Source organism: Meleagris gallopavo, chromosome 4 (genome assembly GCF_905368555.1).
Source record: "Meleagris gallopavo chromosome 4, MGAL_WU_HG_1.1, whole genome shotgun sequence".
Classification (NCBI taxonomy): Eukaryota; Metazoa; Chordata; class Aves; order Galliformes; family Phasianidae; genus Meleagris; species Meleagris gallopavo.
Genome location: NC_139407.1, coordinates 19,862,294 through 19,875,935, shown reverse-complemented (window position 1 = coordinate 19,875,935; position 13,642 = coordinate 19,862,294). Strand labels below are relative to the sequence as shown.

General features: G+C 45.3%; 1 protein-coding gene and 1 long non-coding RNA gene across 2 annotated transcripts in view; one reads left to right on the top strand and one right to left on the bottom strand.

Annotated features, from left to right (window-relative positions):
- Window positions 1-3,020: 3,020 nt before the first annotated feature.
- ING2 (inhibitor of growth family member 2) lies at window positions 3,021-8,027 on the top strand. The gene is made up of 2 exons (XM_085222436.1): window positions 3,021-3,776; window positions 6,753-8,027. The coding sequence occupies exons 1-2, from the start codon at window positions 3,329-3,331 to the stop codon at window positions 7,421-7,423; spliced, it is 1,119 nt and encodes a 372-aa protein (XP_085078562.1). The 5' UTR covers window positions 3,021-3,328; the 3' UTR covers window positions 7,424-8,027.
- Window positions 8,028-8,078: 51 nt separating this feature from the next.
- LOC116216551 (uncharacterized) overlaps window positions 8,079-13,642 on the bottom strand; it is a 38,250-nt gene continuing 32,686 nt past the window's right edge. Inside the window, exon 8 of the long non-coding RNA XR_014882902.1 lies at window positions 8,079-13,510. This is a non-coding gene — a long non-coding RNA (uncharacterized LOC116216551). The remainder of the gene's footprint in view (window positions 13,511-13,642) is intronic.

The window sequence follows — 13,642 nt, the reverse complement described above, 5'->3', positions numbered from 1 at the left end:
CCCTTTTGGTGAGCCCTCCCTTATTCGCATCGACCGCTCCTCCGCGAAGAGCCGGCAGCGGCGGCCCGGTCGCGCGGGGCTGCTGCCGGAGGTCGGGGCTACTCCGTGCACGCACGCCTGTGGCGGCCGTGGGGCCTCCCGCCGCATGCGAGCAAAGACCGCCGTCGTACCGCTCGAAATAGTCAGGCGTCCCGCTCTGTTTTCTCTCGGAGCTCTCCATGTGATCGAGTAGAAAAACAGATTTAAAATTCTATTTTTGTCATCTAAGAACATCGTTCAAAAACGCTATCAGAAAACCCACCGCCAAAGAAACAACTGAACTAGGGCACGGCTCAGTAGAGCTGTTTGTTGTTGAGAAACTGTAACGAAATCCCAGCGTTCTCGTCCTGCCCGCTAACAAGGATGCCTCCAAAGCTCTGTGCAGCCTGCACCTGCGGAGCCGTCAGCCCTCTGCAGGAGGAGCCTGCACGGACAAGATGAAGCTGTGCACAGACTCGTGGGTACGTTTGGTCTGGGGAGCCTACAGCCTGTGCTCCGGGATGGTAACAACTGTGATTTGGTCGGACCTGAGTGAGTGGGGGAGGGTCCAGCCAGGACGTGATGATACAGAGATGGCCCGAGCAGAGCACCGTCAGCACTCAACACTCAGAACTACAGCCTTTGGGGAGCCATGGCGGAGGGTTTCAGGTGCATTTAGGACACGCTCGCGTACACGTTCTGAGAAAACCAAGTGTTATGTCAATAGTGGGCAATGTTTTCAAGGATATAGAAGGATAATTTGAAAATGGCAGTTGATCATTTCTGAGCTTGGCTGTATATTGCTGAGGCACTGGGAGACAACACCAGTTAGGTATTTTCTTCCTTCAGTAGCATTTCTGCAAATAAAAACAAATTGACAGCTGTAACATCAGAAGCCATGCACTCTGAAGTCTGAGTGGTGGTGAAGTAACATTAGGCCCAAGCGGACTGCAGAACTGTCTGTTTTAAATGCTGTTGTCAGAGATGAATTCACACAGGGCAAAAGATGCTTTGCTCCTACTAGGAAAGCAGACCCGACGTTTACCAGTTTTTCTAAAACTTCTGTCATTCTAGATTTTTACTGCAGGCAAATAGTATGCACAGAGATGCTGCCCTTGTTTTGACAACAGTCTTCTAACTCAAATCCTTACCGAGTCTGTAACAAATGTCACATTCATAACTGGTAACTATAGGCATCTAATTACCCCATTTCAGTAGACGGAATGGAATTCATTTTGCAGACATCTGTGACAAGAGACCTGTGCTCCCCTTAAAGTCAGTGGAGACATTTTTAGGGCAAGCATGTTTACAGTGGACTACTCCCACCTTTATTTCTGATGTGGAAAGGAAAACATTCACATACGTGACAGTATTATGAATTTTTTAAGCTAGGCGTTCATCAGGTAATTGGTGTTGTTTCAAATGCACAAACTCAATTATTTTACAGTTTTACTCACTGTCTTTTAAAATGTTTTTCATAGCATAGGAGTAATTAACTATGGTACTAGGTGATACATCAGCACAGAGTAACCTTGTATGTTGGGAAATTCTTGAATGCATCTTGGTAATTAACTCTTAAAAGTCTTAATTAATAGCCTATACTCTAAATGAAACTATCTGATAAACTACTCAAACTTCCAGCAGGTGCTCTGGGTGCTCTCATTTCACAAACTTAATGATAGAGTTGTGTATGTTTGATCCTCACAAGAAATAACAATATGATTTTCACATGCTGTGTGGCAGAAATCAGTACGGGCCTTAAAATGTAGCTTGTGTAAGAAAACATTAAAAAATCATTTGCTTATCCTTGGCAATAAGGGCTCTGTTCTTTTCCATCAGTCAACCAGATCCTCCTGTTGACTTGAAGGGAGGAGGATCAAGCTTCAGGACTCAAGAAAATAAAATGATTGTGACATATTTGCATGAGACTAACTCATTACCATTCTTCACCTGGCTTCCCTAAACTTCAGCTGCATACTTTCCAAGACATTTGGGATGGTCACACACTCTGTAAATCCATCAACTGTTTATGTTTTAAAACAGTAAATAAGGTGGAAGAGTCATTGAATCACAGAATGGCCTGGGTTGAAAAGGACCACAATGATGAACTATTTTCAATCCCCCCGCTATGTGCAGGGTCACCAACCACCAGACCAGGCTGCCCAGAGCCACATCCAGCCTGGCCTTGAATGCCTCCAGGGATGGGGCATCCACAACCTCTCAGGGCAACCTGTTGCTGAGTCACTATGTGAAAGCTGTTTCTAGGAGAGGAAAAAAAGAGACATGTTAGTTCAGCTATGGCTGGACACGTCTATGTTCTGTATGATGAAGAAAGTACCCCTCTCAGAGAAGCAAAAGCTCCTGTTTCGCATGGATTTGGGTGTCAGCCAATCTCTCAGGGAGGACTCTGGAAGCTGAGGTCAGACTCCTGCCCTTGCAGGACACTTCCTGACCCACCTGAGCTCCAAGTGTTTTTAAGAGATGCACTGGTTAGGGTATCATATATAGTTAAAATCAATTCTGATCCGTCAGCTTAGAAGGAGCACCCCAATATCATTGTTTGAGCATTTGCACTAAATGCGAGGTGTGTAACTGCAATCCCTTATTAGACTTGTCTTCATCAGCAATGCTGCATTTTCTTATTACTTTCATAGGCTGCAATGCTTCCTAGGCTTTTCGGTGGAAGACTGAACAGTCACCAAAAGAACAGATGGAGCCGGGTCACAGGGGCTATCGGGCTGCAGCACTGAGTCTGTAATTGACGCCGAATTTAACTCGGGCAAAGACGTCTGTCGACAGCCATTACTCAACGCCTCAGATGCGGATTCCGAAAACCGCCGTCCCAGGACACCCCGTTAGCGCGAGCCGAAAGCCAAGGATGAGCTCAGAGACTTGCCTGAAGCGAGTGCTGAAGCACGAACCCGCGCCTCAACGCCTCCACAACCGCCGCCCGCCCACGCGCGGCGCTGCCGGGGCACCTGAGGAGGGGCGGGGCGGGGCGAGCCGCCGCCGCCTCACAGCCGTCCCTCCGCCTGCCGCCGTGGGGCCGCGCGGTGCCGAGAGCTACCCGGCAGGTACCTCCGTCGGGGAGTGACCCCGTGCTGCTTCCGGCGGAGCCGGCGCTCGACCGTCGGTGGAGCGGGAGGAGAAGAGGAGGGCGCGTGGGCCTTTAAGAGAGGTCCCGCCCCTGAAGTGTGTCCCACCCCCTCCCGCCTGCCGGGCCAATGGGAGCGCGCGAGAGAGGAAGGCGGGAGAATGCGAACCCCTCGCAGAGCCTCTAGCCGCGCCTTATAAGGGCAGGGCCTTGCGCATGCGCGTAGCTAGGCGACCAGGGGCGGGGGCTCCAAGTGGGTTTTGCTTCGGCAGCGGCCGTTCCGCAGGGGCAGAAAGGGGTGCGGGACCCCGCGGCGGGGCGGGCCGGCCTGGTCCCGGAGGCGCACTCACCCAGCGGCCCGGAGCGGTCCGGCCGCTGGCGGGCAGAGGGGCGGCGGCAGAAGGCAGTGGAGCGGAGACCGGAGATCGGAGCGGGCCGGGCGGGGGCTGCCCCGTGAGCCGGTGCCGGCGGTGGATGTGCGGCTGGCGCGAGGGGATGATGCTGGCGGGGCCGCAGCTGGTGGCGGGGCCGGCGGCGCCGGGCGGGGAGCGGGCCCGGCTGCTCTCGCTCTACGTGCAGGACTACCTGGAGTGCGTGGAGTCGCTGCCGCTGGACATCCAGCGCAACGTGTCGCTGCTGCGGGAGGTGGACACCCGGTGCCAAGGTGGGCTCCGGGACTCGGCCTCCGCCGCGGGGCAGCGGGAGGGGAGGGAGGGACCGGAGGGCAGGGCAGGGCGGCGCGGAGAGGGGGGGGCGGCCGCCCGCCGCACATGCGCTCGGCGCGGGGAGCGGGTCTCCGGGCTGCGGCCCCTCGCCGGGCCCGCTCGGGGGGCGGCGGCGTCGCCGGGGCGCCGCGCTCGGCGTCCGCCGGGGAGGAGCCCCGCCCCTCGCGGAGTGGGGAGCCGGAGCCGCGGAGCCTTCGCGCCCGGCGTTAGGCCCCGGCCTCCCTTCTCGGCTTAAAACCAAGAGGGGGGGTGGAAGGGGAAGCGTCGGACGCGGCCCCGCGGAGGAGGCGGGGGTGCAGCTTGCGAGCACGAGGCGCGGAGCTGCGGCGCGGCTCGGCACCCTGCGCTGGTCGAACCGCTCCAACCGCAGCGCTCAGCCTTAGCGCGGCCTCCGCTCCCCGCTCGTGCGTCCGCGGCCCGGGGGACGCGGGGCCGCTACGAGCTCTTGTCCTCCGCCCCGCGCCGGGAGCTGCGGGCACCGTGCCCGTCGGGGCACGCGGGGCCGTCAGGCGGGAGTCGGCCGCGACTGCGGGCAGAGACACCGCTACTTCCTAAACGCCTGTTCTGTAGGGGCTGCGCTCCCTCCACCTCGTGCCGTTACTGCTCTGCTGCCCCCCTGCAAGTATCCACCGTCGCCGAAGCGTGCCGCAGAGGCTGAACGGCGCCGAGCCGCTGACAAGGGCGGGTGGGAGCTTGTCTCAGTGAGGCAGGAGCGTGGGCTGCGTGCTCAGGCCCCAGATCTCCTTAAAGTACCCTCGTGTGGTCTGGGTCAGTGTAAACGGCGGTGAGGGAGTTTGCAAAGCTGCTCCCGTGCTGAGGAAGTTGGAACCCTTGTAGTTTTTTCTCTGCCCCACCAAACTTAAGCAGATTAACTGTAATGGACACTTGGTCCTGGTTTGTTATTTTTTTAAATAGAGGCTTTAAAGCTGTCTGGCTGGACGTGGGTGCCTCCTCCAATTAATAAAGGATTAATAAGGAAGTACTTGTGCGAATTTGTATCTCTGTGGGTACAAAATTTTTCCTCCATCCGCCAGTTGGAAACTTGGCTACCCTCTGGAGAATGGGAGGGCGTTCCACCTGATGGTGGTGCATTTAAGGTGTTTGTTGTACATCCATCAGCCGCATCCAGGAAGTGACTGATCTAAAAGGTGTAAGTAATGCAGAGGGAATTTTTTTCTCTGTCATTATGAAAAAGCTGTGAGTGCCCATGAGTTCTCCCAGGCAGGGCATTCCATGTGTGGGACATCAGCAGCTACGCTTACAGCGTGCTTTATGCCTTGCAGAGGGCTGGACAGGAGATAATGCGGCAGCAGAATATTGTCCTCTGATAATGTCTTTCCAGTTCTTCAGACTACAGAGTGCCTTACTTGGCACTTTTCTGGAGCAAAATTTTTTCCCTGTCAAGGCAACAGATGCAGCTGAAGCTGTAGGAAGACAAAGCCTGGGTTTTCAGTGACAGCTGGAGAACTGGCATGGAGGAAAAAATAGGCTGTGTGAGTTATTAGATGGGCAGAGCGCACTGACTTTGTCTTCCTCTGGTGAAGATCTGGAGTAGAACAAAGTGCTGTTGGTTTCTGTTTCCATTCGGGTTTCAGAATTTATAGTAAAAAGTGGCGGTTCCCTCTTAAGCTGCTGTTTCAAATGTCAGCAGGAAAAGAAATCACTGTGAACAACATTGAGATAATAACTATGGCTTCCATTTAGCACGAGCTTGAATCATTCCAAAACTCTACAAAGCAGACAATTATTTAAAAATGAAAGGCAGTTTGTAAAACAGAGGTCTGCCGAAAGAGAGACTGTTCTGCGTACGTGGCTGTGGAAGTAGTTCATAAATTCACTTACCCGTTACAAATCTGTAAGTTATTTCTGAAGGAATCGGTACTGTATCTAGCACCCCATCACATCTTGCTGTCAGCTCTACTGATTTAGTTCCTTCTGCTTCAGCAGTTCCTCTGTCTTTCCTGTGTAGATCTAGTGTCACTTTTTGTCTGGAAAATATTATTTTAAAATCCATCAAAATGGCAAATGTGGAGAACAGACAAAGGCAGTCCCGTAAGGTATCTGTTAGCCTCATATTTGGGTTCATTCAACATGCTTCGAAGGTCTAAGTTCTGTGATTTGCAGCAACTCAGTTATTTTGCGTGACGTGCAGGAAAAAGCAAAAAGCCTAGGAGTGGAACCGTGAAGCACTTGCTACCAGCAGCTTGAAAACATCCTGTTCTGCCTCAATGTAACACACAACTTGCTGTAACTTCTTAGTACACTGAGCACCACTTGCAGTGGTTTAAGTTGTTTTAAATCCTGATTGTACTGGTAATGTACCGCTCTGCTAATGTCTGCTAATGAGTAACTTCCACTGTCGCACTTAGTTACAACAAAGTGCTGTTAAAAAGGTAATGCCAAACCTTCACCTGTGTAAGAAGGAGGAGGCAGAGGACCTGCATATCCTAATTTTGGAGTGTAATATGATTGCTACGTGAATTACATGTGATTATAGTGAATTCTAAGTTTCCTCCTATGGTACGATAAGCTTTGGTTTGTAGGCCAGGGCTCTGTAACTACCCTAATAAGGAATCTCAGCAAAAATTCCTGCTTTGTCAGATGCTGAGTCAGTATTTGGACTAACCTCACTTTGGCAGCACTGGTCACCTTTCTGATCTTACCCTTTCCTTTTTCCAGCAGTCAAAATTATCTTGCTTTTTCTGAGAACTTGAGAAACTTTTCATGCAACAGATTATCACCTTAAACACTGAAGTGATGCTTAGGTGTAACTTGAATAAAACACCTGATGTAGCCCACTAGGGCATACTATAATTAAAACTCGTACTATTTCACATCGGTTTGAGCGTGCTCAAGAAAATACAGAAATGTACCTTCTATCTCATGTAATTATTCGTATTATGTTTGTTTTGCAGAAGCTTTAAAAGAAATAGATGATGTCTATGAAAAATACAAGTCCGAGAACGATCCTGTTCAGAAGAAACGCTTGCAGCAGCATCTCCAGCGTGCTTTAATCAACAGTCAAGAACTCGGAGATGAAAAAATTCAAATAGTTACTCAGATGCTAGAACTGGTAGAGAATAGAGCCCGACAGATGGAAACACACTCTCAGTGTTTTCAAGATCTGTCTGAAAACGACAAGCCTCTAGAAAAGGCAAAGATGGAGTCCTGCCAGCCAGAGAGATCTTCACGTAGACCTCGTCGGCAGCGAACCAGTGAAAGCCGCGACCTGTGCCATATAGCAAACGGGATCGATGACTGCGATGACCAGCCGCCTAAAGAGAAAAGATCGAAATCTTCCAAGAAGAAAAAACGCTCCAAAGCCAAACAAGAGAGAGAGGTTTCACCCGTGGAATTTGCAATTGATCCCAATGAACCCACTTACTGCTTATGTAACCAAGTGTCTTACGGCGAGATGATAGGATGTGATAACGAACAGTGTCCTATCGAGTGGTTCCACTTCTCGTGTGTTGGACTCACCTATAAGCCAAAGGGGAAATGGTATTGCCCCAAGTGCAGAGGAGATAACGAGAAAACTATGGACAAATGTACTGACAAATCAAAAAAGGATAGAAGATCGAGGTAGTGAATGCAATTCGTGTTTTAAAGAGTTGCTCCTTTTATATTGAAATGTTTAATTTCCAGAGAATGCTGTTTTAGGAGATGCATAAGACTATGCAATAATTTTTAATCTATAATATTAATGGAGTATTAAAAGCTGTTATACCTTCTGTGATCTTTAACTTTCTGCACTGAGTAACCAAATAGTTGAAACAGGGTGGCTTCAGACCTTCACAGAAGACATTACAAACATACGGCGCTTGATTGCAATTTAACCCCGTTAGTATTTTAAAAATGACTTGTGAATCTGGAAATAATGGTGGTGGGAAAGATACTGCAGAACTTTTTTTCACGTTAGGGAGAAGGCAGTGAAATGCCTCACCTAACTGCTATCATCTTAACAACTGCATTTGTTCTTCATCCCATGTCTTAAGTTTTCAGGTTTTGTGTTAACATCACACATCTAGAAATAGGGGTTTTTAATTCGGCTGTAACTGTAAAAGTCTTCCGAGCTAAAAGCAGACCTCATCAGTGACTCTCGTATGACCAGTATGTTATTTCAAGAAAGAAAATACCACTAACTTAAGCTTTTTTTTTGTCAATATTAAACTATTGTCTTTGTGACTTTACACTTGGGAGTCAATTTCTGGATTTGACAGACTTGTGGTGTATAAGCAGTATTGGATATTCATAGTGGGTTTTGTTTTATTAAGATGTTTTTTTATTTTGCCACTGTCTATATAAGCTCAAAAGTGGTAGAATGATCCCTTGAGAGGGGATGTAGACATCTCAGGGAACAGCAATTGCAAATCTGATGAGACTTTCATCATAATCTCCAAAGAGCTGAAATATGTTTGATTTTTCTCTGGGACATCAGCTTTGCTTTTCCCTCAGTGGTATGTTTTGGTCTGTGACCACGCTCAGATTTAGGCACAGCATCACAGCTCTTGGACTTCACAGGACTTCAGCAACTATCTAAAAAGCCTGAAAGCAAATACAAAAATAATTAAAGGAACAAATATAAGTATGATGGGAATAGAGCAAGTAAACAAATCCCAGCAGGTTTCTTACAGGCTTAGTAATAGTAATGTCCTGAAGTATAACAGTAGTGTCTAAACTTGGCTAGTAGTAAAAAAAAAATTATTTATTTTTTCACCTCTACCTCATTGCAGAACTGGAAAAAATAAAAATGATGGAAGCAGCTGCTTCTGTTCCTTTGCAATAGGAGACAATAATAGAGAAGAAAGAAAGAAATGGTGTACTGAAGCAAAGAAAGAAATGGTGTACTGAAGCTTACACTTAGAGTTATTGCTCAGCAGTGTTCTTCCTGATAGACTGCCAGTGCCCAGGTGGTCTTGGCAAGGAAATTAGAGATCACCTGCACACCTGCTCCAGGTGGGCTGCAAAGTGCTCTTAAGGCCTCTGTTTTTTTTGCTGCTAAGGTGATCTGTGAGGGCACAGGGGAAGAAGAGAGATCACCTTTCAAGCCTGACTGGAAAGCAGTTACACAGAGTTGAGAACATCCTGGAAGATAGAGGACCAGAAGCAAGCCACAATGGAATCCCATCAGAACTCACTCCTGCATCTCCACTAGAGGGCTGTCCCGGCTGGGGCTGGAGGGCTGGGTGTGCTGCACTTAGTGCTGTTCAGCCACATGGTGTCAATCGATGTGCAGGTCTCCAAGTACTACAGCTACATAAAATAATGAGCATATTTCCACAAAAAGAATCTGATTCCTTAACAGGACTTGGCATTTGCAAGTAATATTAGGTAACGCATAGAAGGGAAGTGTGAAGTGAATGTTTCTGAAGTTTTAGTTTTATTATTTAGACCAGCTTCGTGGGGGAGTGCTGTACTGCAGTAAGTGGTGCATATAAAATGGTGATGCTTGCTAGCATTAAAACAAAAACAGACAAAAAACGCACCCATTCAACTAAACGCTGAAATTACAGTAACAAAGCAACAGTGAAATTGTAACTATTAATATCACTAATTTATCTTGAAAGGCATGCTTGAATTTCTACTGGGTATATTAAGAATACTTGCTTGAAGACAGAAGAAGAGAGTTCAGGAGCCTTATAGATCACCTGAAGTAACTGGTGAGGTATGAACAATGTATGCTGTGGTGTTACAGAAATAAAAGTTCAGATTGTTTCAAAGTGGTTCAAATAAAGAAAGCACCCCTGTATTAGAGATATTTTATGCTAACAGCTCTACTGGTAGGGTGTATGAATTCTTAAAGTTCCCAGTGAAGATACGTTGGGGAAACTGCATATGCTTTCCTAATACCTGAGATCACTCAAAAGCAGCAGTAATTTAGTACTAGTTTATAAACAAGTCAGCAAGGTACTTCAAATATATACAGGAACATCTAAAATGACTGCTTTTAAATACTCCCAAATCATTGCTAAAACCTCCATGGGAAATGACCTAATGCTATCTGGCATTTAGCATTTCACCGCCTTTCTTACCAAAGTCCAGATTTTGTGATTTTTACATCTGTTTTTGTGCAAGTTCAATGGTAATTACTGAAGACACATGAGATGCTACTATGAAAGGTAAGTGGAGAACTCATGTTGCTTCTTGATGTTGCACTCCTTTTCTGACAAGCACGAATCTCACTAGTGAAGTTGAAATAAATGCTGTTAAATCAGGTAAGCTTGAAAATGTGTATTGGCTATCATGAAGCAAAATAAGCCTCTTACAAAAAAAATCTGGGCAACAAACTGGGGCATGATAGAAGTGTATACAGATAGAAAAGGAAACTGCTCCCTGTGTGAAAATTAATACTTCATCTTAATTCAGTGTGGATCAGATGTCAAGCTTAGCTTTTGACTTTATGAAAATACGGTGCACTTATGTTGATTTTTCCTCTCAGTTTTGAAGTAATATGAATTCATCATCAGCAAAAGGTTGTCATAAACTATTTATAAAGAATGGCACCAAATCAAGAGTGTTTCTTGATCACTGTCTCATGGATCAGTATAATCCTGACAAAACAGTCATTTAATCAAACTTTAAACCAAAGAGGGGGGGAAAAAAAAACAAAACAACCAATAGCATAGTGTTTTGAAAGCAAGATGAGCCATTCAATTGTATTTACTACCTATATTGTGAGGCCATTTTGGTATCTCCAGCATTTACTGTGTTTTTCTGGGCTGGTCTTGAACACTACACAGGATCCATAGACAACTCCTGCAATTGCTGTGTCTTACTTTAAATGTATTCTGTAAGGTACCTGAATTCAAACATGGTCGATAATCAGTTACGATAGGTACAAATCTCTTAAATGTAGTTTTCAACATGCCATTGTGTGTTCATACCTATTAATTGCTAAAAAGCACAATATTCCTCTATTTAAGCTACTTTCAACAGTTTCCCAGCCAAACACATTACCTATACATTCCAAACTGATGAATGTGCTACTGCCAAGTCTTGAAGCTTGTACGGAAGTTTGGTAAGTGAAAATCCCAATTTTATCTGAATTTATCTCTGAATGAGGCCTTTGTGAAGATGGCATTTGCTAATTCTGAAGATCTCTCCATTTAAGTGTCACTAGTTTCAGCTTGAAAGAAGATACTACAGTCCACCTGAATTCATGAAAATGAGCACTTTGGCACCACCGTAACTTGTACCATTGCTGACAGTAAAAGATCAGATTTTTAAAGTCTTAATCTGGGATTCTGTTCTTTAGACTCAGTTGGACTGAACTATGCCCTGGTCAGCGTCCCCTGAAGTCCAACCTGTCTGTTAGGGATTAAAATATAGCAACTGCCACATTAGCAAAGTTAAGGGCTTCAAATTCTTTCTCCCTCTCATCTGCATATGTGTCTTTTATCTCTAGTAGCTCAGTAAGCTTTTGATACTGGCACCTCAAGTTGAAGAAAATTCCATAAGTTTCATATGAAAGTCCTTGCTTTAAATGCTGCAATTTAACATAGTTTTTTTTTCCCCCTCTGTGCTATCTGGCATACCTGTATCTAACAGCAATGATAAAAGCTCCTCCAGATCCTGAAGACACTTTATCGTGTCAGGAAGTCTGAAATTCTTCTGTTGCATATGCCAAACCTAATACTACTGGTAGCTCTTGCTGAATCTTGTTTTCAGCTCAAGTGACATATGTATTAGTCCCAGAAGGCTCCCTGTTTAGTCATTGGCTCTTGGGGAAAAAAAGAAAAAGTATGTGCAAAGAAAAAGCAACTCATCTATTATAGCTTAGAAATAGAATACCTAGATCTTCATCTTCTTGCATTTGTTTGGTTTACTAAGTAGGGAACGTTTGAAGTTTTAACTGCAGACATTAGACTGAACTTGCATCTCTGTTCTGCTGCAAGCAGCAAGAAGTGAGGCAGCACTGCACTCTAGCAGAATGTCACTGTAGCATGGCCAATTTTGTATTTCTCAGGGAGGTACTTCACCCATTGCACACTTCTGTTTTTCTTAAATATACATGAAGGAAGTTATAAATAGCACATACACAGATTCAAATGTTACTTCTCCTTTACAACAGCCTATTTTACAGTGTAAGGATTAGCGCTTTCTGGGCACATAGAAAACAAATTTCTCCCAAATTTTTATTGTTACAAAAAACCTCTGCTGAAAATGATAGAACTAGTAAGTGAATTCACTCCAGTGATAAGCCACGTGTATAAAACTAGCAGAAAGTTGCAGGTTATAGTTGGAGGAGATGGGAAGCAATGGGTCCTTCTGTGTTTGAATGTAACGTGATTTAAGAAGCCTAAAAGGAAACTCTCATCTGCTGAGAGGAAGAATAGACTGAAATGAATTTGAGAACTTTTGAGAATAAATTCCACTAGGAAAATTAGAGTGAAATCCTGTCCCAATTTAAATAAAATTCAGTTGAGCAGGGCTCTACTCACCATGCAGACTTCCAGCTTCCTTTGACTAAAGCCTAAAAAAAGATTAAAGCTCCATGGCAACTGCTATCTTAACTCCTGACAGCCATAGTATAAATTACATCTTGGAAAAACCTAATACTGAAAGTTTTATTTAGGTCACCAGTCAAGCAAAGAAATGGTAAGGATTACAGATACCACCCTCAATTTCGTTCTGCCCCTGTGTGGTCTCAGCGAGGCAAAGATTTTTGTGGGAGGCAAACAGGGTGCTATATAATTAGATGCCCAATTAGTTTTAAACTGACAAGTTCTAAGTGCATTTATTTGTTCCATACTCTGAGGAAAAGACAGGGATTAACTTGCTACTGTAGTGTTCCAGTGAAGGATACAGTAAGGTTCATCTGGGAGGCAGCAGCTCAGAAGGGTGCTGCGTGAGGTTACCACAGTAACTACATTTGCTGGTGGTGGGGGAACAGTATTGCCTTGTTATTGTTGATATGGAGAGGGGAGGGAGATAGACAGATTGTATGGAGATGCCGTTCACTTGCTGCGTGAGATATTTATAAGTTCAAATAGGTTATTAGTTTGAGTGGTGGAAAAAGGATATTAGAAGTCTAAAGTAGAGGGGAATTTATGGTAAACAACAGAAAAACCAATTTGCTGCTGTTCGTGCGGAGATTACCTGGTATTGTTACTTCTTAAGCCTGGCTTTCTTGCTCTTTGATAACTTGAGACCCTGTCCTTTCTGTACTGTGCTTTTCAGGCCACGAAGAGTCCCTTTAATTGTTTGTGGACCAGTGGCTGCATGCCCCCTGCTCTGTCACCTGCTGCACTTTTTCAATGCAAACATAAAACTATTCTAAGGCTTCTTTTTTGCCTCAACAGAAAAGCAAAGTTTAAGTCCCCATATCCCACTTACAGTGAGAAAGTACCCATCATTTTTCAAAACTAAAATAGAGATAATAGAATTGTACTAAAGCTGCAGCCCACTGTGTAATTACATTATTGCTTTCTCAAGGATATAACCCTGTAAACATTTTAATGCTAACAGACCATTCCATTTTTGTGTTCTGTAGGGAGATGAGAGATAGAGTTGTAGAAGTGTTACCAGATACAACAATCACTATTACAGACCTGCAGACAGGGATGCTTTTGCTCCTCCTTCCAGTAGTTGGAGTTGCCTGATCCCAATGATCACGCCCTTCAAACCCAGAGTAACTTCATCCTAGCACTCAAATGAATCCAAAACTTTAATCCTAGGTACAAAAATAAAATTCAAATACACATAGATGGTAAATTCTATCAGAAAAGTAAACAAAAAACTATAATTATGGGGTTTTCCCCCTAGGATGTAACAGTGAGATGCTAAAAACTGCAATGTCAGCTGA

Bases quoted from the DNA above. Each gene is read 5' to 3' on its own strand.
- ING2 (XM_085222436.1), top strand. From the start codon at position 3,329: ATGCGCGTAGCTAGGCGACCAGGGGCGGGGGCTCCAAGTGGGTTTTGC. The intron at 3,777-6,752 runs GTGGGCTCCGGG...TTTGTTTTGCAG, and splicing joins GGTGGACACCCGGTGCCAAG to AAGCTTTAAAAGAAATAGAT.